Here is a 22,138-nt window from a genome sequence, read left to right on the forward strand (position 1 = left end):
GAGTTTTCTTCTCTCAAAAGAACTCGAATATTTTCAGCATTGTGGTTTAAAGTTAATGTTATATTTATTTATATAGCTATTTATAATATTCTTTGCTACTAAAATTTTACTGGCCTGAAAATTTATTAATGACCATAGGGAATGCAGATGTCTTTGAATTTAGTTTAGACTGCCAAGTGAGTTTAGGAAACCATTTATTTCAAATGCCTATTAGTAGGGAAATAGCTTTTTTGGACTGCTCACTTGGACATCTAATACTTTACTCTTAAGATCACCTGAAATTTAGGTGATTTTTTTCAAGGGCATATAAACCTAGAAAGTTAGTACTGTGTTACTTTTTTATGATATCTGCCCCCTTAGATTTCTGCCTTGAAAAATAACTACATCTTTTTAAAACTTAGAGCAATGTAATCGAAGCTGCTCCAGATATGAAAAGAGAGAGTGAAAAGGAATGGTACTTTGGCAATGCAGACAAAGAAAGGAGTGGCCCATATGGATTTCATGAGGTTGGTGTTTTAGAGGAACTTTCTGTGATGGTCTTTGTTCTTGTTAGGCCCTCCTGCTTAGCACACATAGCAAGAGATGTTGAGTATTTTTAAACTATGATTGGAAGTACTGTCATCAGCTTCAGGGGCTCTGCCATGCAATTTCTACATGAAGGATTAACTGGCTTGCAGTTATAAAGGACCACATATGCAGACGCAGACACAGCCCTGTCTTCAAACCTTGTTGTTTATAGGCTGTTGTTACAGAGGTAGCACTTAGATTTTTAATGAACTTTAAAGTAATAATAGCAATTGCTACATTAATAATTATAAGATATTATAAATATTAAGGCTTTTCAAACTATAATGCTTCTATATGGAATGAATAGGTAAATTTTAATATGCAGTCTGAAATTCATTGAAAATTTCCAGTGCAATCCAGGGGCAATTTCCATCTTAACATCTGCTGATATTTGTTCTTGGCCTCCCAGGCTCATTTGGAATTTAGCTGAAGATAGTTTTATAGAAGACCAAGCCTTCTGCTTGTATATATCTTGGTCATTTTACACTCAGCCTACTGTTTTCATTCTTTCCAGTGTTCTTTATGCTCTGCAGGCAGGTTGGCAAACTCAATGGTTATTTTCTTATATTAGTAACATATTTCAGGTTCCTGAAGACTTGTCAACAAAAGTTTACTGTTTTTTTTTTTTTTGATAGTTGACTTGGATGTTAATTACCATCATTCATGTATTTACTACAAAATAGAAAACCTTAGCAAATCTCATTTTGCTTCGTTTGTGTTGGTAGTAATGGTTCCTTCCATTGATTTAGATGCAAGAATTATGGACCAAAGGAATGTTAAATGCAAAAACAAGATGCTGGGCTCAAGGCATGGATGGATGGCGACCACTTCAGGCAATACCTCAGCTTAAATGGTGTCTGTTAGCCAGTGGACAGGCTGTGCTAAATGAAACTGACCTTGCTACCCTTATACTGAACATGTTGATCACAATGTGTGGATATTTTCCAAGCAGGTAAAATGTAATTGAACATTTCCATGGTTAACAGGGACTCTGAAATATCTTGTTCTCTCCATTTTTATGGGAGCTTCCTCAGTAGCAACATGGGATAACCCTGGTGATTTAGAGCAAAGATAATTCCATTTGTGACCTTGAGGGAATGCTGCTTTGAGTTTTGGAGCTTTTGAAACACACAAATTATTTGCAAAATATACTGAAAAGGTAACTAAAAAGTGGCTTTCTCTGGGAGACTTCAAATAATGTTACCAAATTGAGACTTACTAGCTGCACTCTAGCAACAGTAACAATTGTCACATTCCTGTGAATCAAATATGAACATTTGAAGTAAACATACTTCAGTCTGCTGCAGTCTAATGGTGAGTGCCACTGGCTCTTTGTCAGGTTAGCTACTCTTAGTATAGAACTTGAGTCTAAACCCACATCTTGGCCCTATCTTGTCCCACTTGACAAGTGAAGGTGAGAATGTGTTATTCAATAATAATTATAACTTTTGCGTGGACTTTTGATATTTATAGAATATTTGCATATGTATCATTTTGTTTATTACTCTACTAGAGACATTTTGTGATGGAAGTTACTGAGAAATTATCAGTTTCATAACACTTAAGGCTTTTATGGTGCCAGTTATCTTTAAAATTCAGATCAGACTCAAAAGCATACAGTTAGCATTTAGAAGGAAGGTAACATTAAAATTAAAGCTATATGTGGAAAATACTGAGAGTAGTTAAGGTTTAAATTTATGTGACAAAGTTTGATATGCCCTTTGGGGGGAAATATCCTCTGACAGTGTGTTGGACAACACCAAGTTTAATCAATTAAATAATAAATAAGAGTCTTTGGCTCTTCTAGGGCACTGTTTTTCAAGGAAATCTTATGGAAGGAAATGAAGTCATATTAAACAGCCAAATAGATTTAAACCAAAATACCTAATCATGTTCCCAGCTGTATGAGAGCTTAGTCTTCATTAACAAAAAAGTAAGGTAACATGCTTTGTGCCTAGTAGAATGTCATATCCTCTGCACATACAAATTTTATTAAATACATTAAATGTTGACCTTAGAAAATATTTTCTAGGGATCAAGATAATGCCATCATTCGCCCTTTACCCAGAGTAAAAAGACTGCTGTCAGACAGTGCTTGCCTTCCCCATATTATTCAGGTGAGTTACCTTTCTGTTACCAAATTAGGAACAGTATTTTAAGAATCATTCTCCGTTATTCAATTTTGGCATGAGCCCTAGTTTTTGTTTTATTGTAGTGTATTCCACTTATAAAAAACCTCAACCCTGATTTACATTTATTTCACTTAGTCCTAATTGAGTCAATATTCTGAATACACTATGGAAGATTGTCTATCCAAGAACCTAAACATAGGAAGCTTCCAGACTCCAGAATTACTCTCAGAAGGTTTTATTTATTATGCATTCTTCAAATCATACCATTGAAGTTAGGACTCCTGGGAAGCACACCAGTAGGCCACAGAAGTGGACATGTGTTCCAAGAAATTAATCATAGCAGTCTTGCCAGCTTGCCTTAGAGTTTTACTCTTTTCAGTTAAATGTTTTCATGGATAACAACCAGTCCAGCGCATTGAGTTGGAATTACATAGGATATACTAAAGTATTTTTTCTCCTTTTTTCCCCTTATTATTCTGCTTTTTAGAATTATGCTATTCAGATTCACATTAAATCCAAGTAAGTCAGGTCCCAGAGATTTTAGGTCAGTGTTTCCCTCCTATCTGTTATTAAATCTCTTTTTTTATTTATTTTTAAAGATTTTATTTATTTGAGAGAGAGAGCACGAGCAGAGGGAGAGGCAGAGAGCAGAGAGCCCAATGTGGGACTTGATCCCAGGACTCTGAGATCATGACCTGAGCTGAAGGTAGACGCTTAACTGACTGAGCCACCCAGGCACCCCTAAATCTCATTTTTGTATTCACCATGCATGATGTGGCTTTTGAAGTATATGGCAGTAACTTCTGTTTGTACAGTTGTACATTGGTGTGAGAAGGGAAAGAATTACTTCGTGTATTTTTACATTCATAAATATGCAAGTGCCTGTGTAAGTCACTGATAATGAAAACTGTCCTCTGAAATACAACAGTGACAGTGCCCTATTTAATCCCCCCACCCCTGCAACTTCTGTTATTTAAGTATATCAACATTTCAAAATGTGTATGCTTTTCTGTATGGACCTTTTTGTTTCACTGCTTAAATGAAAGAGTGCTATAATTACTGTTTCTTGGAACCACCACCCACTCCGGTCTGGAGCATTATACAACTGTATGTGGGGTGGTACAAGAGAAGGATTTGTTTTCTATTCTGGGCATGTAGGTAAAGGCCTACCTCTCTCAAGTATTTTCCCAAGACTTAGGAAGCTGGAAAGAAAGAGGTAAATGCAAACACTGTTGAATTTCAGGCCAGGAAAGAATGACTAAAAAAAACCTTCTAAGAGATATGGTTGGGGTAACATGAAGCTTTGGAGGGAAAGAGTCCATCTTTTAAAATTATTTTTTTTTATTTTTAAAGAGTTTATTTATTTGTATGAGAGAGAGAGAGCGAATCTAAGTAGGGGCGTAGCAGGCAGAGGGAAAAGTTGTTTCCCGGCTGAGCAGGGAGCCTTATGTGGGGCTCAGTCCCAGGACTCTGGGATCATGACCTGAGCTGAAGGCAGAGGCTTAACCCACCGAGCCACATAGGCGCCCAGCCTATCTGTTCTTAATAGTTTATACTGCTTATATCTTTTATGCTGAGTTCAAAAAATGTTTTTTAGAAGCTCTTTTTATTTTTCCTCAATTTCCCACATTCTGGGAGATTGTAATTTTTCTAAACACAGGCAGCTATAGTAGTTTTTAAGAACATGCTATTTACATTGGTTGGTACAAATTTCTGTACTTCATTTGACTTTAAGAGCAATCACTGGCTTGACCTTTTTGGTAACATCTTCAGAATTTTTAGAGAGTATCTGAGTGAATGTCCTAGGTTTTCTGGTATAGTCAGTTTCAAATATTCTGAGTTTGTGCCTCCTAATTCCTATATATTTTTTAAAATGATGTAACAAGTCTTGAACTACAACTGCTATTAAACTAGGGAAAATCCTGTGCTACTGTATCTCAGTTTTTCCTTTGTAAAATATGGCATAGTACTAAACACTCAGTCTAAATAACTCATTGAAAAGGTAAAGACACCAAAACACAGAGAAATCCAAATTATTTACTTAAAGACATATAGCAATTCAGTCTTAGAACAGAGTCTACAACTTTGACCTCCTAATATGAGCCAGAATTTACTCGTTATTGCAGTTTTTTTACTGGTAGAATTTGGCCCACTGTTGGGGATTCTTGTGAAGTGTTTATAGAAAATTGAGATGCTACCTATATTAAGATAAAACTTACCAAATATCTTTGTCAGTTGTTTATTCATAGCAACTCTGTATGATTTTTTTAATAGCCTGGATTCATTATGGTGGTCCCAGGTGCTCTCTTCAGTACTCTTAGCTCAAATTTCTAGAGACCTCCTCTCTTGGTACTTTCTGGCAGTAGAAGTACTACTGGTATTCCGTTACCTGTTTGCCCTCTACCTGCATTTGGACATCTATTTTTCAGTGCTGTTAGTGTGCACTGACAGTTCTCTGCTCCTTGAGTTCTCAGGTAGTCTTCAGGGAACGCTTCTGTTCTGAAACTAACCCAAAGCATAGCTACTTTTCCTTTTTATTTTTTCATTAACAAAGAAGTCCACTCTGAAAGAATCCTGCATAAGAAACAGTTTTATCTGTAATGATAACATAGCTTCCCGTGTCTTTGGGCCTTTTCTGAATAAGTTTTCATCAGTTCTCAGTGTTTTACTGTCTGTGCATTAAGCTGTAAAATGATCTAATTTTCAAATCTATTGAGTCTGGTAGACAAACAGAGTTACTAAATCCCACAGTTTTTATTTTATAACTCACAGAAAGGAAACTATAACTTCAGCACATGAAATACATACTCCTAAAGTAAATGATGTTATTGCAAGTTTTTTTTAATAATCTGGTAACAAAAACAATTTATTTTTTTAGCTACTGCTGACCTTTGACCCTATCCTTGTTGAGAAGGTTGCGATTTTGTTACACCATATCATGCAAGATAACCCACAGTTACCTCGTCTTTATCTTAGTGGAGTATTTTTCTTTATCATGATGTATACAGGTTCCAATGTGCTTCCTATTGCTCGGTAAGAACTTTAAAGGTAATCTTCAAGTTATTTGAAATGTAGAGGGATAGATTTTTTTAAATTGATTATTTTTGTGAGTACATCATTGCTTTTGTTAAGTTTTTCATTATAAAAGCTGTTTAACTATATGTCTGAAAATTTGGCAGTTAGAGTGAGTAAAAAAATAACTCAGAATTATGCCACTTTACCACATCTAACCGAAGAATTTGTCACCATCTTTTATAATACATACAATTCTAATAATATGTGTTTAATATAACTATACTCATACTACACATACAGTTTTACATTTTGATTTTTCTTCAAATTGGGTGATTTTTCATATTATTACATAATCTTACTATGACTGTAATTTTAAAATCTTCCTAATTTATTTAATTTTTTTAATTAGAAATTAAACAATTTAGGAATATGTATTTTGCGGTTTTTATTTATCTATTAAAAAAATCTGATCTTTAGAAAGCTAAAGTTACTTAATTTAAGTCAGTTCCTATGTCTGACAGGTCATTTTTTCCCCTAGATTTTTGAAGTATACGCATACCAAACAGGCTTTCAAGTCAGAGGAGGTAAGTCAGATTATCCTCTGAATATATAACTTACCACTGGATAAGCTATCTTAGCACTTAAGTTCCCCGAGCTGTGTATGTTTACTAGAATGTAAGCACTTGAGGGCAGGTACTGTTTAACTCATTTTTCACATGCCTTGTGTTACCTTGTACATAGAAAGTTGTAAGGTAATTTTTTTTATTAATTAAATTTATTTATTTTCAGCATAACAGTATTCATTATTTTTGCACCACACCCAGTTCTCCATGCAATCTGTGCCCTCTATAATACCCACCACCTGGTACCCCAACCTCCCACCCCCCCACCACTTCATTCCCCTCAGATTGTTTTTCAGAGTCCATAGTCTCTCATGGTTCACTCATAAGGTAATTTTTTTAATGAAAATAAATGTTGCCCATTAGACTTAACATTAAAATTTTAGATGTGAATTATAACTTGACACTGTGACTATAACTTGTTCGCTTTGTGTGAAATTTAGATTAATAATTTTCATAAATACTTGAGTGTATAACTGAATCTCATATAATCAGCTAAAATTTAGTTAAGACATCAGTCTTCTTTTTGTTCAGATCACAAGGTGGCAGAAGTGCCAAGTTTCTTTTTTGAAGCTGCTTAATTTTTCAGGCACTCTCAAGTGTCCTTCCATTTTTACTGAGGAGGAAAAATAGGAATCCAAAAAAGATAAGACTCATCCAGATAGCTTTTGCAACTTGAAACCTTATATTTATTGTCAAAACATAACTAAAGGATGTTTCAAATTTTGTTAGGGTTTTCATGGAGCATTGATTTTCAGATCTTATTGAGAGTATAAAAATAAACCAAAACCAGACCACTGTTGAGGTGACTAATCAAGGAATGTTTATGCCACTTTAACAGTGGATACTAGTTCAAACTGCATGTTTTCTAGAGAAACCAGTGAAGCCCTGGAAATAATCTGTCTAATGCTATTAAAGAGATGTCCATGGCAATATAATTTCCACAGTTTTATACAAATAGAAAATGAGAATATTAAGAAAGTTTTTTTAAAATTGCTTCTAACGCTACCACTGTACTGTAGCATTAGGCATTCTTCAACGTTCTTTTTTCCCTTTTTTTTCTGTGCAGTTAATGAGTATGTAATCTTTTTTCCAAATTTTTATAACATGAGAAATGATACATCATTTCACCTAACAATATTTTGAATAAACTGTGTGACAAAACTCTGGGTACAGGAATTACCAAGTAATAGTAGTCTAAAGAACAAAGCAAGCATTTCTTCCTCCTAAAATGTAATGGATAGTGAATTTATGGCTTTTATTAGCAAAAAGCCTGCAAGTATTTATCATCTAATTTGTCCTGGCACTAGGTGGTAAAACTGTGTCTGGGTTTTTTCTTTGTCTTTGTCAGATCTTAGAGAAATAAAATATCAGTTTGCCTAGAAGGAGAAAAGAAAATTATTTCTAGTCCTTAGCATTTTATTTCTATCAGGTAAAGAAATGAGTTTTAAAATTTAGTATGATAAAGTATGGTCATTATCCTGATTACATTTGGCCTGCCAGAGAATATAAAGTCCTTAAAATAGTTAATTATAATTACTTTGAGTAGATATTCTCCATCTAAATAGCCATACTTCATGAGGACTGACTTTAAGATGTTGATTTTCTGGACTTACTTGTTTTTGAAAACAGAAGCAGGTACAGGTGAAAATTGTAACCAGCAGCATAACACTGAATTGATGTAAATCTTTAGTGGGATCTTCTCCTTGTGTTTTCCATTCCTGTATAACTAAGCCAGTTGTCCTAAGTAACTGTCGGCAACACCTGACACCTGACTGCTGGAGGCCCAACAAATGTTAATTCTATCTTGGGAGCTCATGCCAAAGCCAGTTAATATCAGACATCTTCCCCTTCACATTTTGCCATGTTTTCATCTTAATTTCCAAAGCATAAAAGCAGTTTGTTCCAGTTGTTTTCTTAAAATGTTCTCTAACCCTAATTCATTTATTAGAAAATTGAAAGATAACTTTAGTGTTTCTATGTCTTGTTTTGTTTTAAAGACAAAAGGACAAGATATTTTTCAGAGAAGTATACTTGGGCACATCCTTCCAGAAGCAATGGTTTGTTACTTAGAAAATTATGAGCCTGAAAAGTTTTCTGAGATTTTTCTAGGAGAATTTGATACTCCAGAAGCAATCTGGAGCAGTGAAATGAGGTAAATAGCCCATTGACTGCATTTTATACTCAGAATCTGTGCATCTTGCCATCTGGTTTGACTTCTGTTAAAAGAACTGTTTTAACTAGCTACATGATCTAAGCTACAGTAGTCATTGGTGCCAAATCGGTGATGAGTTTGATAAGACTGGGCTGTAAGCTTTTTTCTATTCTAACATGATTTGACAAAGTTACTGTTACCTTAATAGAGCTTTATATAAGGGTAGAGCCTATTAACCACTGGTGATTCTTAAACCAGTTTATAGAACTGGTAGAATTTTAGGCAGTATGTATGAGGAATATATGGAGATAAAATCAAGACATACCTCCTTGGTATTTGGAAATAGAATTGTACTCCACTCATTAAAAACTATGCCTATGTCGAATGAATCGCACCAAAGATAACCCCAAATCATTATAGAATGAGGCCCCCTAGTCAGCTTATTTTGACCTTAATGTGGAAGTTAGCATTCCTAAAGAATGTCCTGTAGGGGGAAAAGAAAAAGTAGAGGCACAGAAACAGTTGTCAGCATCCAGACAGGCTGTGGAAAAGAGTTTACACTTTGTAGATCAAATGTCAAGGCCACTCAGTCCTCTTAGCTAGATGGCAGTTGATCTTCTGAGTCAGTTATGCATTCCCTTGGCTAACTTCACACTTACGGTGCCACTTGCTCTTTATCATTTGGCTTAGGTTGACCTGTGGACTTGGCATGTGCGAGGCACCAACTTGAATATGTTCTGTATGACAGTCCTGTTTTTCACTGGGTACAAATGAATAGGAATATGAAAAGTCTTACAACAGTTTTTCTTTCTAATATTTTTCTCCTCTGATTGGTTAATATGAGTCCCTTTCTAAAAGATACAACTGTCTGTGTACTAATCACATCACGTTTTTGCTGAACTGAAGGTCAGAGCCCAGATTGTTAACTAAAATAAATACCATGTAGTGGGTTTCTTTGGGGTGCTGGGAAACTTAGTCCCCTGGTTATGCCCTCATGCCTTGTGTATGCAGATGCCATACCATTTGACCTTCTAATGACTGATTTTTGAAAGGACTGGGAATATCAGCCTTTTGTTCTATAGTTGTGTTTATAGATAAGTACTACAAATAAGTTTGTATCAATTGAGGATTTTTACACAGTAACTTTAGAATGCCCTCAGTAACGTATTTTGAACACTTAATTTTAGGCCATTAATTGAATTATTCTAAAGAAGATCCATGTTATTATTGTGCATGATTACCTGTCTTAACCTTTTTTTTTTCCCCACTGAAATAATCCCTCATAATGCTTGGAGATTTTTGTAATTGCAGGCGCCTCATGATAGAGAAGATTGCTGCCCATCTTGCTGATTTCACACCACGTCTTCAGAGTAACACAAGAGCACTTTATCAGTATTGTCCCATCCCAGTAATCAACTATCCACAACTAGAAAATGAACTATTTTGTAATATTTATTACCTCAAACAACTTTGTGATACACTCCGATTTCCTGATTGGCCCATTAAAGATCCAGTAAGTCAGTAGATTATTTTGTGCCTTCTCAAACTGTAAAAATAGCCTCTAATCACTTCTGGATATTTTTTCCTCCTCTTGTAAGGATTATAGCTTCCTTAAGTGTTCCCCCTTCCTTAAGCACTATGCATCTCTGAGTATAGTTCAATATATTTGGGTAAATCTCAAACTGAAAGATAACTTTTTGAGAAATTATTAAGAACTTTACAATCTATCTTTTTGACAAATATAAACATAATTTCATATATATAAGAAATCATATACTGTAATGGCTTGGTGGAAACTTGTCTTTATAGCATACTGAGTAAGCTCATAGATATTAGAGTTAGGCAGTCTGGGATTGAGTCTCATTTGGGCCATTAATAGGTCTGTTTAACATTGCTTGATTCTTCTAGGCCTCAGTTAGGGTAATAGTACTACTATTACTAATAGCAACTATCTCATGTGGTTGGGCAAATTGAGAACTCATATTAAAAAATAGCATAATTCCTGGCACACATAGGAGGTACTAAGTGAGACCTGCTGATTTATACAGCACTGCATTTAGGAACTCTCCAACTTGAGCCCCTCAATATCTACTGGAAGCCTGGAATGAAGCCTGGGTGCCCATGTTGGTTTGTTACTGTAGCAGAGGTTATGCCATCATCCTTACCAACAAAAGATTTCAGAACAATTCTGTTTATACCAGTAGACACTGCCTCTTTACAGTACTGTGACCAGATGAAGACAGGTGTCTCTGCTACTTGGTCTGGATTCAGCATGAAGTAATAGAGGAGTATGGGTTTTTTAGGAGGACCTAGGATTGAATCCAGTTCCATCACTTCTAAAGTGAGAAACATTGAGCTATAGCTCAGAATCTGAATGGTTTTTTAACGTATTATTGAAATTTTATAAAAGAATTTAGTCTGCTACAGTGCTACAGTCTGTAAAGCACCTAACTCCTTGGCATAGAGACATGCATAAATACTAGCTTTCTTCTTCTGACCTACTATCCAGACTCCCTTGTTTTTACTATCCCTTAGATTTGTTTGAATGCCAGCTTACAGGGAATTACATGAGATCACCTGGAGAAGCATGCCACCATAGACTGCTTTCTTTCTTACTGCAGTGTCTCATCTACTAGTTTCAAATTTTTCTGTACTTTCTGAACTTTTAACAATTAAAAATAAAGACCTAAAAATTGGCAGAGAATAAATATTTCACATAAGAGGATTGTCTGGGTCTACTCAGTCGGGAAAGTGTCCAACTCTTGATTTGGCTCAGGTCATGATCTCAGGGTTGTGGGATCAAGCCCTGCATCAGGTTCTGTGCTAGTTGTGGATCTAGCTTAAGATTCCCTCTCTCCTTCTCCTTCTGCCTCTCCACCCCCTCTAAAAAACAATCACATAAGATAAAGAGAGGGATGTAGCCCTATAGCAGATACCTTGCTGTTTAACAGTGCCAAGAAGGTGATTTTGATTATTTGTATTTCAATAATTGTAGTAATTGGATAGCCTAGAAATGTCAGTTTAAATATATATATAGCACAAGAATTCTGTAACTTAAAAATTACGTTCAGAAATAGTTTTACTTTAAGAGATACAAATTTTAATCCTCTGTCTTTAAGGTTAAGCTTCTAAAAGATACACTTGATGCCTGGAAGAAGGAAGTAGAAAAGAAGCCACCTACAATGTCAATAGATGATGCTTATGAAGTGCTTAATCTCCCTCAAGGACAGGGGCCGTGAGTTATTTTCAGTATTTCAGTAGTAACTTTCTGCCTTGTCTTAGGATATTAATATCAAAGATGAAATTCTTAAACCAACAACTTCTAAATTTTTTTGCTTATTTGGTATACACACCTATGGGAATAGCCATATGGAACTGTATCCATATGATTATCATTTACTGTACATTTATTAGCAGAATTAACACTTCTCGGTCCTTGCTGGTAAGCCTTCGCTGTCTATTAATTGAAGTAATTGTTGCAAAACACCTGGCACTATACCTGACACATGGTGGATACTCAGATACTCATCTTTGCCTTTCCTCTTACAGTTTGTGTTATACATGAGAAAGAGACTTGGTAATAGTATGTTTAGGTCACTAAGTGACAGATGTGTAAGAATGCAGGTTTACTTCACTAATTTATTAGAGATGATTTTGTAGTAGAATATATAACATTAGAGAAAAATGGTTTATAGGACATTTTCTCAAGTATAGACTTAATTTGTGTATTTTTGGCAAGGCTGATAGTTAAAATTACTTAATATTACAGAGTTTGAAGTGTCATTTTGAAAAATTGGTTTGAAAAAAACATACTTTAATTTTTCAAATACAGTTTTGTAATTTGAAGTGATTGATAACTTTCCATAGGGAACATTGAGGTTTTATCTTTTAGATGTAAAGTTAGCATAGAGAATATTCTTTCTTGACTCTTGCTGGGTTTAATTTGATGCCTAATTTATGATCATATACAATAAAAGTAAGGTTCTTACAGTATTCTTTTAAATAATGATACAAAATATTTTCTTGCACCTTACTCTTAAAAAAATAATTTTGCTGTTTAACAGGCATGATGAGAGCAAGATTAGAAAAGCTTACTTCAGACTTGCACAAAAGTACCACCCTGATAAGAATCCAGAAGGGAGGGTATGTACTGCCTTTGGAGTTGGGACTTTCGGATTGACTTTCTTTGGCTCTATTATTATGGTAGATGGACAAAAGATATACTTACTCCCTCTGCTCGTATCTGCCTCATAATATAATGCCCAGTGTATGGTAAATTAACTTTTAGCCCACGTGCTCATGGTTTCTGCATAAATGGTCCTCCGTCAGTTTACCAAAAGGACTGCCCTTATGACTCATAACTTCTGGATATTTTCTCCCATCTGAGAATTAATGCTAATGGACAGTTGTATAAATAATTGAACATCAGAAGTGTGGATGAACTTAATTCACTTGTAGGTGATGTTATTGCCATACGAATTGCTGTGAGTACTTTTTTTTTTTTCTAATGACACCTGAAAAAGTAGAAAATTTGGATCAGACTTGAAGTTAACAGGTGTCAGCATTTCCTGATCCTCCCTCTTCCAGCTTCTTACTAAAATATCAAGAAAGATTCATAAAAGATGAAATCACACAGTAACTTCTGTAACTAAGACTGGTAGTTTATTGCTAGAAACTTGGAGTAATTTTCACTGATTTCAAGGTTAATACTTTTTTTATTGGAGATAGTATTCCTAATTGGGAAGACTTGGTATTGAAAAGATAATGCTTTTATATATTTGAGACTTTTTGATCAAAAACTAGGAATTTTTTGAGAAATGGATAGCAGTGCAGATTCATCTGGGAGAGAAAACAAAGTAGGAAGAAATTTTTGAAATCAGTGTTAAATTTCTAGACTTAACCAACCAGATGTTAAAATACTCTGTAAAGCTATAATAATAAAACAACATGACCCTGACACAAGAATCAACATGTAGATCAAGGAACATAATACAGTGTTGGAACAGTTTAAGAGAATGAATTTAGGAGTCAGACCTGAGTGTAAGTCTTAGCCCATCACCAGTTGGCTTTGTGCTCTTAGACAAGTTATTTGACATTATCTAAAAAATGAGGATATAACTGTACATACCTCATGTGGCTGTTTGGAGGCTTTAAATGAGATAATGTTTGTAAAGCATATTCAGTACAATGCCTGCTGTAGTACTCAATAAATAGTATCTCTTCTATTATAACTGTCTTTACAATAGCTTAGAAACTGTCTTTAATGTGTATGAACTCAATGTGGGTATAAACCCAGTGAAGAATTTTTTTAGTAATGGTATTAAGATCAATAAAATCTATTTGGGGGCGGGGAGAGAGAAAATTTCACCTTCTAAGTATACCAGCTAGATTACAATTGGAATGAGTTCCTTAATGTAAAAAAAAAACAAAATAATAACTAAAGAAGTTGCTGGTAAAATACAAACCAGCTGTGTTCTGTTGAAGTTGTGGTTTGAGATGTTCCAAACTAAAAGTTAATTATTTTTGGTCATATTACAGGATATGTTTGAAAAAGTAAATAAAGCATATGAATTTTTATGTACCAAATCAGCAAAAATAGTGGATGGACCAGATCCAGAGAATATAATTTTAATTCTGAAAACACAGAGTATCCTCTTCAACCGTCATAAGGAAGGTAAGGCATATGTTAATCTCAAATTTTAGTTTACCTTCCATTTAACTCTACAAGGTTACTTGTTTCTGTGGCATATTTCAATAGATTTAGAGTTATTATTGCAAAAGATTCTTAGAATTGCATTTCAGATATAGTGAAAGAGTAGTTTTCTGTCAGAAGGCCCAAAATGTTGTTTGCATTATACTTTCTACTTCCTGCCTATGTTTTTCAATATTTTACATTTTCAGCAAATTTTCATTTTTCTTTCCTGAAGGACATTTGTATTCTGTGGAGGTACTTGGGTAGTTTTTTGTGTTTAGCCATTAAGCAGCAAACATTAAAGGAGATCTGTAATGGATCTGGAATTTAAGGATCATTTCATGTTGTTTTTAAGTCACAAATCACAAGTAAAAGACTACACCTGTTATAACTTTAAAAGCTTCTAAAGGCTGGTCTGGTCTTTAAAACGCAACAGAAACTTTTCACATGATCATATGCTTCTCTAATACTTCTCATTTCCTTTATGATCCTGGGGCCCCCGGTGACTCAGTTAAGGGTCTGCCTTCAACTCAGGTCATGATCCCAAGCCCTGGGATCAAGCCCTGCATGGGGCTCCCTGCCCAGTGGGAAACCTACTTCTCCTTCTCCCTCTGCCACTGCCCTTGCTCATGTTCTCTGTCTTTCTCTCTCTCTCTCAGTCAAATAAATAAAAAAAAATAAAAAATAAATAAATAAAACACAAAAACCTTCTCTGATCCTGTGGGACAGTTTGAAAAACACTGTTTTAAAAGAAATAGGTATGATTTCAGAATACAGGGTTATTGGGAATTTCCGGCATGTTTGCGGGGTCATTTGCAATAACAATAGCGTCTACAAAGCCAGGAGTATGTTGTAAACTTGAAAGGCTTTGTTAGAAATGGGAAGTTAAGTTCAAGACAGCAGTTATTTTTTGGCTTGGGAAATGAATGGCTTGAAGTGCTGTGTGGGAGACCCATTTGCTCTGTAGGATGATTTTAGGAGAGAAGGAAGGGAGGACAGTAGGGATTTGACATAAGCAGGACTGTTGGGTAATTGAAGAAAAGTGGGCTTGCAGTTTTACTATTGGAGGGGACAGCATGGGGATCTAGCAATTTGAGAGCAGTGATTAATTGATTTACTTTTGCATGAGTTGAACAGAACACATTTAGCTATATCACATTTACCACTAATAAGAATGAGTTTAAAGAAGTCGTTTTCAAACCATTGGTTGTGTTTTAATGGCTAACAGCTATATAAGAGTAGTAGTTGTGGCTTACCATTGGTTTGTTATCAAGGTCATAATGTTTTTTCAGGCTGTGTATCCCACTTACCCAAAGGGGATTTATACCTAATTAATTCTGATGTGGGATCCTGATTTGTCTGTGCTGTCTGTGATCAAGTAAAAAGTTACAAAATCCCATGGACAATGTAGAAAGTAGATATTTTGTGAAGGATCAAACCACTACATACTTAAGTTCAGTAAATGTATCAGAAAATACTCTATTTTTGGTGGAAGCATTTTGGAGAAATGAGCCAAATAAGTGTACTAGAAAAAGAAAGATCCAAGAAATACCATTTTAATTTCTTTTTATGAACTAGAATTAGGAGACATTTAAAATGTCAAATGTTTTATCACTTTCTTTAAGGAAACATAACTAAAAATAGTGTTAGAATTAACTTAAAACCATAATAGTCAGTTTTTGTTTTGTTTGCCATTTTTCCAACACTAACCATTGATTATTTCAGATTTACAGCCTTATAAATATGCAGGATACCCCATGCTAATTAGGACTATAACAATGGAAACTTCAGATGACCTCCTTTTCTCAAAAGAATCACCACTGTTGCCTGCTGCTACAGAGCTGGCTTTCCATACTGTCAACTGCTCAGCCCTCAATGCTGAAGAGCTCAGAAGGGAGAATGGAATTGAGGTAATGTGGAATGTTCTCCGTGCTTCACTTCAAGCTCGTTCAGGCACATTGTATGACTTTTGTCAATAGAGAATTCACCAAGTATAAGTGAAATTGATATAATTTCTTTTAATTTATTCCAGCAAATAACATGCTATAGTCTCCATATTCTAGTGTCAAAATTAAAAATAAAATGGAGCCTTATTTCATAATATGAATGGGAGAGTATTGGATTCAAGATTGGTAAACTTGCAGCTTATAAACTAGCTTATTGGGAATGTTTAAAAAGAAACTTATGGTAATCCTTTGTTTATTTAATAAATGTTAATTAAGCGAAACACCTTTATTTACCAAGTATCTAACATGAAAAGATTTTTAATATTTTATTCCTATAAGAAAAGGCTTTTCTGGCTTCAAGTCCAAATGTAGAATTAATGGCTGATCTTCTCTTTTTCCAGGTGTTACAGGAGGCTTTTAGTCGCTGTGTGGCTGTCTTGAATCGTTCTAGTAAACCAAGTGACATGTCAGTACAGGTGAGGCTAACATGTATAGTTCTGTGAAAGTTATACTTGACTAGTAGTAGTTCAGACTTGAACATCTATGAGGATCACTTGGAGAGCTCATGAAAATGTGGTTGGCTAACCTCCACTCGCCCTGCTGCCCACTGTTTCTGATTCAGTGGTTCTGGGGTGGAGGACTGAGAATACGCTTCTCTAACAAATTCCCAAATGATGCTGATGCTGTTGATCTCTATATCATGCTTTAAGAAGTACTGCACTAAATTACTTGTGATCTAGTGGCTTAATTTTTTTTTTCTTAGAGAATAATATAATGAAGCTTTCTGTCTCCATCACTCAGTTTCACACATTTGTCATTTTGCCATTCTTGTTTCCTTTATCATCTGCCCCCTTCCCTAACTTTCTTGTTTATCTCTGTCCATCATCCCTTATACTTTTTTTCTAGTTGTGTTGAGAAATAATTGGCATGTATCATTGTATAAATTTAGGGCATTATAGCTTGATGCTTGTGAAAAGATTACCACAGGTTCAGCTAACATTCATTGTCTTATACAGATTCAATAATCCACTCCTATTATAGTTTTTTTTTTTTAACGGTTTATTTATTTATTTGACAGACAGAGCACAAACAGGGGGAGTGGCAAGGAGAGGGAGAAGCAGGCTTTCCACTGAGCAGGGGCCCAATGCAGGGCTTGATCCCAAGACCCTGGGATCATGACCTGAGCAGAAGGCAAGCACTTAACTGACTGAGGCACCCATATGCTCCCCCCACTGCTGTAGTGTTTTAATTGGTTTATTTTCTTTCTGTTAAGTTTATAATTGAATGATAGAAAAATCCATCAGGAATTCATTGAGATTATTGTAGAATGCATCTTTTTATGTGATCCTTTTTTAATGCCAGCAAATTTTAGAATTTAAAACAATCAAGTTCAAGCCTTTTAGTTTCATTCTGTATTTTGAAGTGCAGTGTATACATAGAATTGTAATTCTGCAATGTTAATAGGTTGGACAAAAATACCTTAATCCAGAGTTGGCAAACAGTTTTTATAAAGGGCCAAAGAGTAAAAATTTCAAACTTTCAGGCTATAGATACAGTCTCTGTTGCATATTTTTGTGGTTTTTCTTTGCAGCCCTTTAAAGATGTAAAAATCATTCATTGCTCCCAGCCATGCAAAAATAGGCCACAGTCATTTTGGCCTATGCACTGCATGGCCATTGGCTGCCATCCCTGCATCTGTAGGAAATCATAATCATAACCAGGAATACTGGCAATTCAACAGAGATGTTCTTTTTTTTTTTTAAAGATTATATTTATTTATTTGACAGGCAGAGATGACAAGTAGGCAGGGGTGGGGGTGTGGGGGGAGAAGCGGACTACCTACTGAGCAGAGAGCCTGATGCGGGGCTCAGTTCCAGGACCCTGAGATCATGACCTGAGCCCAAGGCTGAGCCACCCAGGTACCCCAGAAATGTTCTTTTCAATTTTGAAGCGTCATATGTACTATTAAAACATTATTCATGAATCTTTGCTGATTTGATTTCTGCTGTCTTAAATAAGGAATGCACATGTAACTCTCTTGTTTTGCTCTGTTTTGTTGTGTGCAGGTGTGTGGACACATCAGCAAATGCTATAGCGTGGCCGCTCAGTTTGAAGAATGCCGAGAAAAGATCACAGAAATGCCGGGCATCATCAAGGATCTCTGTCGGGTGCTATATTTTGGCAAGGTACAGCTCATTTTTAATGCTTTCTGAATGCAGTAAGCAATGGGTGTTCTTGTCAAGTAAGTAGCCAGTTCCCAATTTATAAATAAGCTGTTTTTCCCAAAATCATTTTTATGTGCATTAGTTGGATCTCTAAAATCATTTTTCACAGAGCCCTTGCTGTAAATGGAGGCTTTTATTCTTAACAGTGGTCTATAAGGAATAAAACTAAAGTGATACTTGTATAGTGAAGTGGGTCTCATCTGAACATTTGAAGAGAGGCAGAGAAGAAATGAGAGACTAGAGTAAATAGATGTAGTGCAAGTAAAGGACCATGTGAAACCTGAAATAGTCAGTAGCTGCCTGGTTAGAAAGGCTCTGTGGAGCTGAGAACTTAGCACTTCCTCCTAATCCAGTCGTGCTGAGGGCAGCTGGCTGGGGTAAATGAAGTGGTGACTGGGAAGGGGAGAGAGATTTCTTAGATAACCAGAGAGAATGAGTTGTTTTGGAGTAGAACAGAATTGGGGTGCTGATCCTGGCCTGAGGTATCTAGAAATAAGGAATCTGATGAAAATCTCTCAACTATATTTACACATTGTCCTTAGAAGTATTTAATAAGAATAAAAACTCTGACATAAGGAAGCAAATCCACAGACCTGTGCTGAAGATATTGCTGATACACTTAGGATCCTAGCGTGTGAGTTGCTGTTAATGCCTTATCACTACTTTTAAAAATTAAAGATATGAAAAATGAAAAAAAACTGAGTTCCCAAGACTTTAAACACTAGCTTCAAAGATAATTCTGTGTCTTGTCACAGGATCACTTTTAATTTTAGGCTTTAAAGGATATTGGATTCAGATTTAAGTTGGAATTGAAAATAGAATAGGAGGTAAACATCTTGCACAGTAAGATAGCTACCTTGACATAAATTCACAGCCAGTTTCTCTTGGGAGTTTTTTAAACCCTGTAATTTCATTATTCTTTCTTTCTTTGTTTTAAAGATTTTATTTATTTGACAGAGAGAGACAGTGAGAGAGGGAACACAAGCAGGGGGAATGGGAGAAGGAGAAGCAGGCCTCCCACAGAGCAAGGAGCCTGATGCGGGACCCTGGGATCATAACCTAAGCTGAATGCAGATGCTTAGCAACTGAGCCACCCAGGCGCTGCTAATTTTATTATTATTATTCTCACAGAGTATTCCGCGGGTTGCTGCTCTTGGAGTAGAATGTGTCAGTTCTTTTGCTGTGGATTTCTGGCTTCAGACACACCTATTTCAGGCTGGGATTTTGTGGCATCTGCTTGGTTATCTGTTTAATTATGACTACACACTAGAAGAGAGTGGCATTCAGAAAAGCGAGGAAACAAACCAACAGGTAACTTTCACACTGCTCTAATCTTGAATTTGAACCCATACCATAGGTTAATGCCGAATTAATGCAAAGCAGAGTTCCATCTATTCAGAGCCCCAGTCATAAACTGTTTTCTAGATAACTTAAGCTTATTGCTCTTTAAGCCCCAGAACTTTTTATCTTAACCACTTGTGCTAGAAGGATACGATGGTGGGAATTTGCAGTAGCATATACAGAATGTAACAGTCTTTTCTTGATTACTTAGAAAGACCTTTATGATTGCAAAATTATGGTTGTGTAACACACGGAAATATAACAGTAATATTGGGTTGTTGGGGCTAGCCACCCATAGATACTTTAGTACTTAACTGATTTTCTTGAATGTTTTTTCCTGTCTCTCCTTGTTTAGTCATTGTCATTCATTATTCCTGTCGTTTATGTGTTTCTCTAACAGGCAAGTCTGCCTGCCTATCCCCTACTCCCCACCCTACCCCTAAATGTGCTTCTTCCAGTTATCTACAAGATACTGTATTGACTATAAATGAGTATACAGATTCTGATTTCCTTTTGTGTAAATGAAAGAGTAAGCTCTAATGCATAAGCTCTTATATCAGTGTTGGGGACTTGCTTTTGCTCCTTAAATGTGTCCCAAATAGTTTTGTTTTGTTTTTTTCCTTATGGTTTTGATTCCATAAAGGTACCATGTTACTTATGTAATATAACAGATCTACTTCAATGTCTTAATTTTTTTTTATAACAGGAAGTAGCCAACAGCCTTGCTAAACTAAGTGTCCGTGCCCTAAGTCGCCTTGGAGGATATCTGCCTGAAGAACAGGCGACCCCAGAAAATCCAACCATAAGAAAAAGTTTAGCTGGCATGCTGACACCCTATGTTGCTAGAAAACTTGCTGTGGTTAGTGCTACAGAGGTATGTTGCTTCAGAATAGCCTGGGTTTTGATGACTGTTCCAAGATCATTTAAATAGTAGAATAACACAACAATGTTGATTGCTCTAGGAAACCTAAAAATTGAGAATGATCATGTTTGTTCTTTCATCCAAGAAATTCAGTTTATTGTGGATTGATCCTGATAATATCAGGTCTGCAAGCCTACTCTTTCTGCAGGGGAAAATTAACTTTGTTTTTAGGCTCTGGAGCCTACCATAATTCTTAGCAGCTTTGTGTCACAAGGGGACAGGAAAAGAGAACAAGCTTGGAAATGGTATTTCACAATGGGCAGAGAAGTGGGAGTTAGGAGACTCTTGAGTCTATTTATGGCTGTTTCTTCTCTTCCTTTCTTTTTTTTTTTTTTTTCCACCTAAGATTTTTATTTATTTATTCAAGAGAATAAATAGGGAGAGACAAGAGAGACAGAGCATGAGTACCGGGTAGGGAGAAGCGGACACCCCATTGAGCACAGAGCTTGATGCAGGGACCCCAGTCATGACTTGAGCTGAAGATAGACGCTTAACCGACTGAGCCACCCAGGCACCCCCATTTTTGGCTGTTTCTTACAGTCTCTAACTTAGACACAGAGTTGAAATCCTAAAAGCTAACACACATACATGCATTCATGACAAAAATCAAGCGTGACTTTGACAGCTCTACCAACCTCTTTGGCCTCTTCTGTGAGGATCATTGAGAAACAATCTAAGAATGTGGCACTGAAGAATTAAACTATAAAAATCCATTCATTTGAATACTATGAAGCCCTAAATTGTAAAGGTATGTTTAAAGACATTAAAAGATGTTTAAAGTATTTTAAGTGAAAAGGCTAAAAATCCCATTTTTGGTATTAAAAAAGTGGATGGATGGATCTGTACTAATATGGTAACTGTAGTTACCCTTGAATGAAAGAATTCTAGACTATTTTTATGTTTTCTCTTATGATTATGCAGTCCTTTTGTAAGGGAAGAAGTCCTCAGTGTCCCAGATATAAAGTACTCTTAGAATTTTTAAATATTTGTTTTTAATTCAGTCTGACTCTTTTTTTGGTGTAGGCCATTGCTTTTCAGTGTCCCCTGGGCAAGAGGTGAAGAGCTTTAGATGCCACTCTTAATCTTCGTACGTTTTCTGAGTTTTGTGTTCAGCAGCATGATGTATTTTACTGGGGAGACATTCTTTCCAGAAATACTGGCAGGTTGTTGATAAACTACGGGGGGTGGGGGGGAAGCATTTCAGAATCTTGGTCTGAACACCATTTGGATTTTTCAGAATGCTTATTTTAAACTACAATTCTCAAAGTTTTACAATTCTTCTAAGACTTTTTTTTTTTTTTTTTTAAGATTTTATTTATTTGTCAGAGAGCAAGAACACAAGCAGGGGGAGTTGTAGGGAGAGGCAGAGGAAGAAGCAGGCTCCCTGCTGAGCAAGGAGCCTGATGTGTGGCTTGATCCCAAGACTCTGGGATCATGACCAGAGCCGAAGGCAGACACTTAACCAACTGAGCCATCCAGGGGTCCTTCCTAAGAATGTGTTCTTTAGTCATTTTAGTTAACTA

The 22,138-nt window shown here is 35.8% G+C and overlaps 1 protein-coding gene across 2 annotated transcripts in view; it reads left to right on the top strand.

Annotated features, from left to right (window-relative positions):
- Positions 1 to 22,138, top strand: part of DNAJC13 (DnaJ heat shock protein family (Hsp40) member C13) — a 124,764-nt gene that overhangs the window by 74,366 nt on the left and 28,260 nt on the right. For both annotated transcript variants that reach the window (XM_059162608.1, XM_059162609.1), the window contains 15 exons: positions 402 to 506; positions 1,317 to 1,519; positions 2,600 to 2,684; positions 5,578 to 5,732; positions 6,253 to 6,298; positions 8,335 to 8,489; positions 9,801 to 10,002; positions 11,609 to 11,724; positions 12,554 to 12,632; positions 14,028 to 14,163; positions 15,907 to 16,091; positions 16,529 to 16,603; positions 18,194 to 18,313; positions 19,484 to 19,663; positions 20,400 to 20,567. In XM_059162608.1, coding sequence (XP_059018591.1) covers positions 402 to 506; positions 1,317 to 1,519; positions 2,600 to 2,684; positions 5,578 to 5,732; positions 6,253 to 6,298; positions 8,335 to 8,489; positions 9,801 to 10,002; positions 11,609 to 11,724; positions 12,554 to 12,632; positions 14,028 to 14,163; positions 15,907 to 16,091; positions 16,529 to 16,603; positions 18,194 to 18,313; positions 19,484 to 19,663; positions 20,400 to 20,567 — 2,010 coding nt within the window. The remainder of the gene's footprint in view (positions 1 to 401; positions 507 to 1,316; positions 1,520 to 2,599; positions 2,685 to 5,577; positions 5,733 to 6,252; positions 6,299 to 8,334; positions 8,490 to 9,800; positions 10,003 to 11,608; positions 11,725 to 12,553; positions 12,633 to 14,027; positions 14,164 to 15,906; positions 16,092 to 16,528; positions 16,604 to 18,193; positions 18,314 to 19,483; positions 19,664 to 20,399; positions 20,568 to 22,138) is intronic.

The sequence above is a fragment of the Mustela lutreola genome, chromosome 2, assembly GCF_030435805.1.
Source record: "Mustela lutreola isolate mMusLut2 chromosome 2, mMusLut2.pri, whole genome shotgun sequence".
Classification (NCBI taxonomy): Eukaryota; Metazoa; Chordata; class Mammalia; order Carnivora; family Mustelidae; genus Mustela; species Mustela lutreola.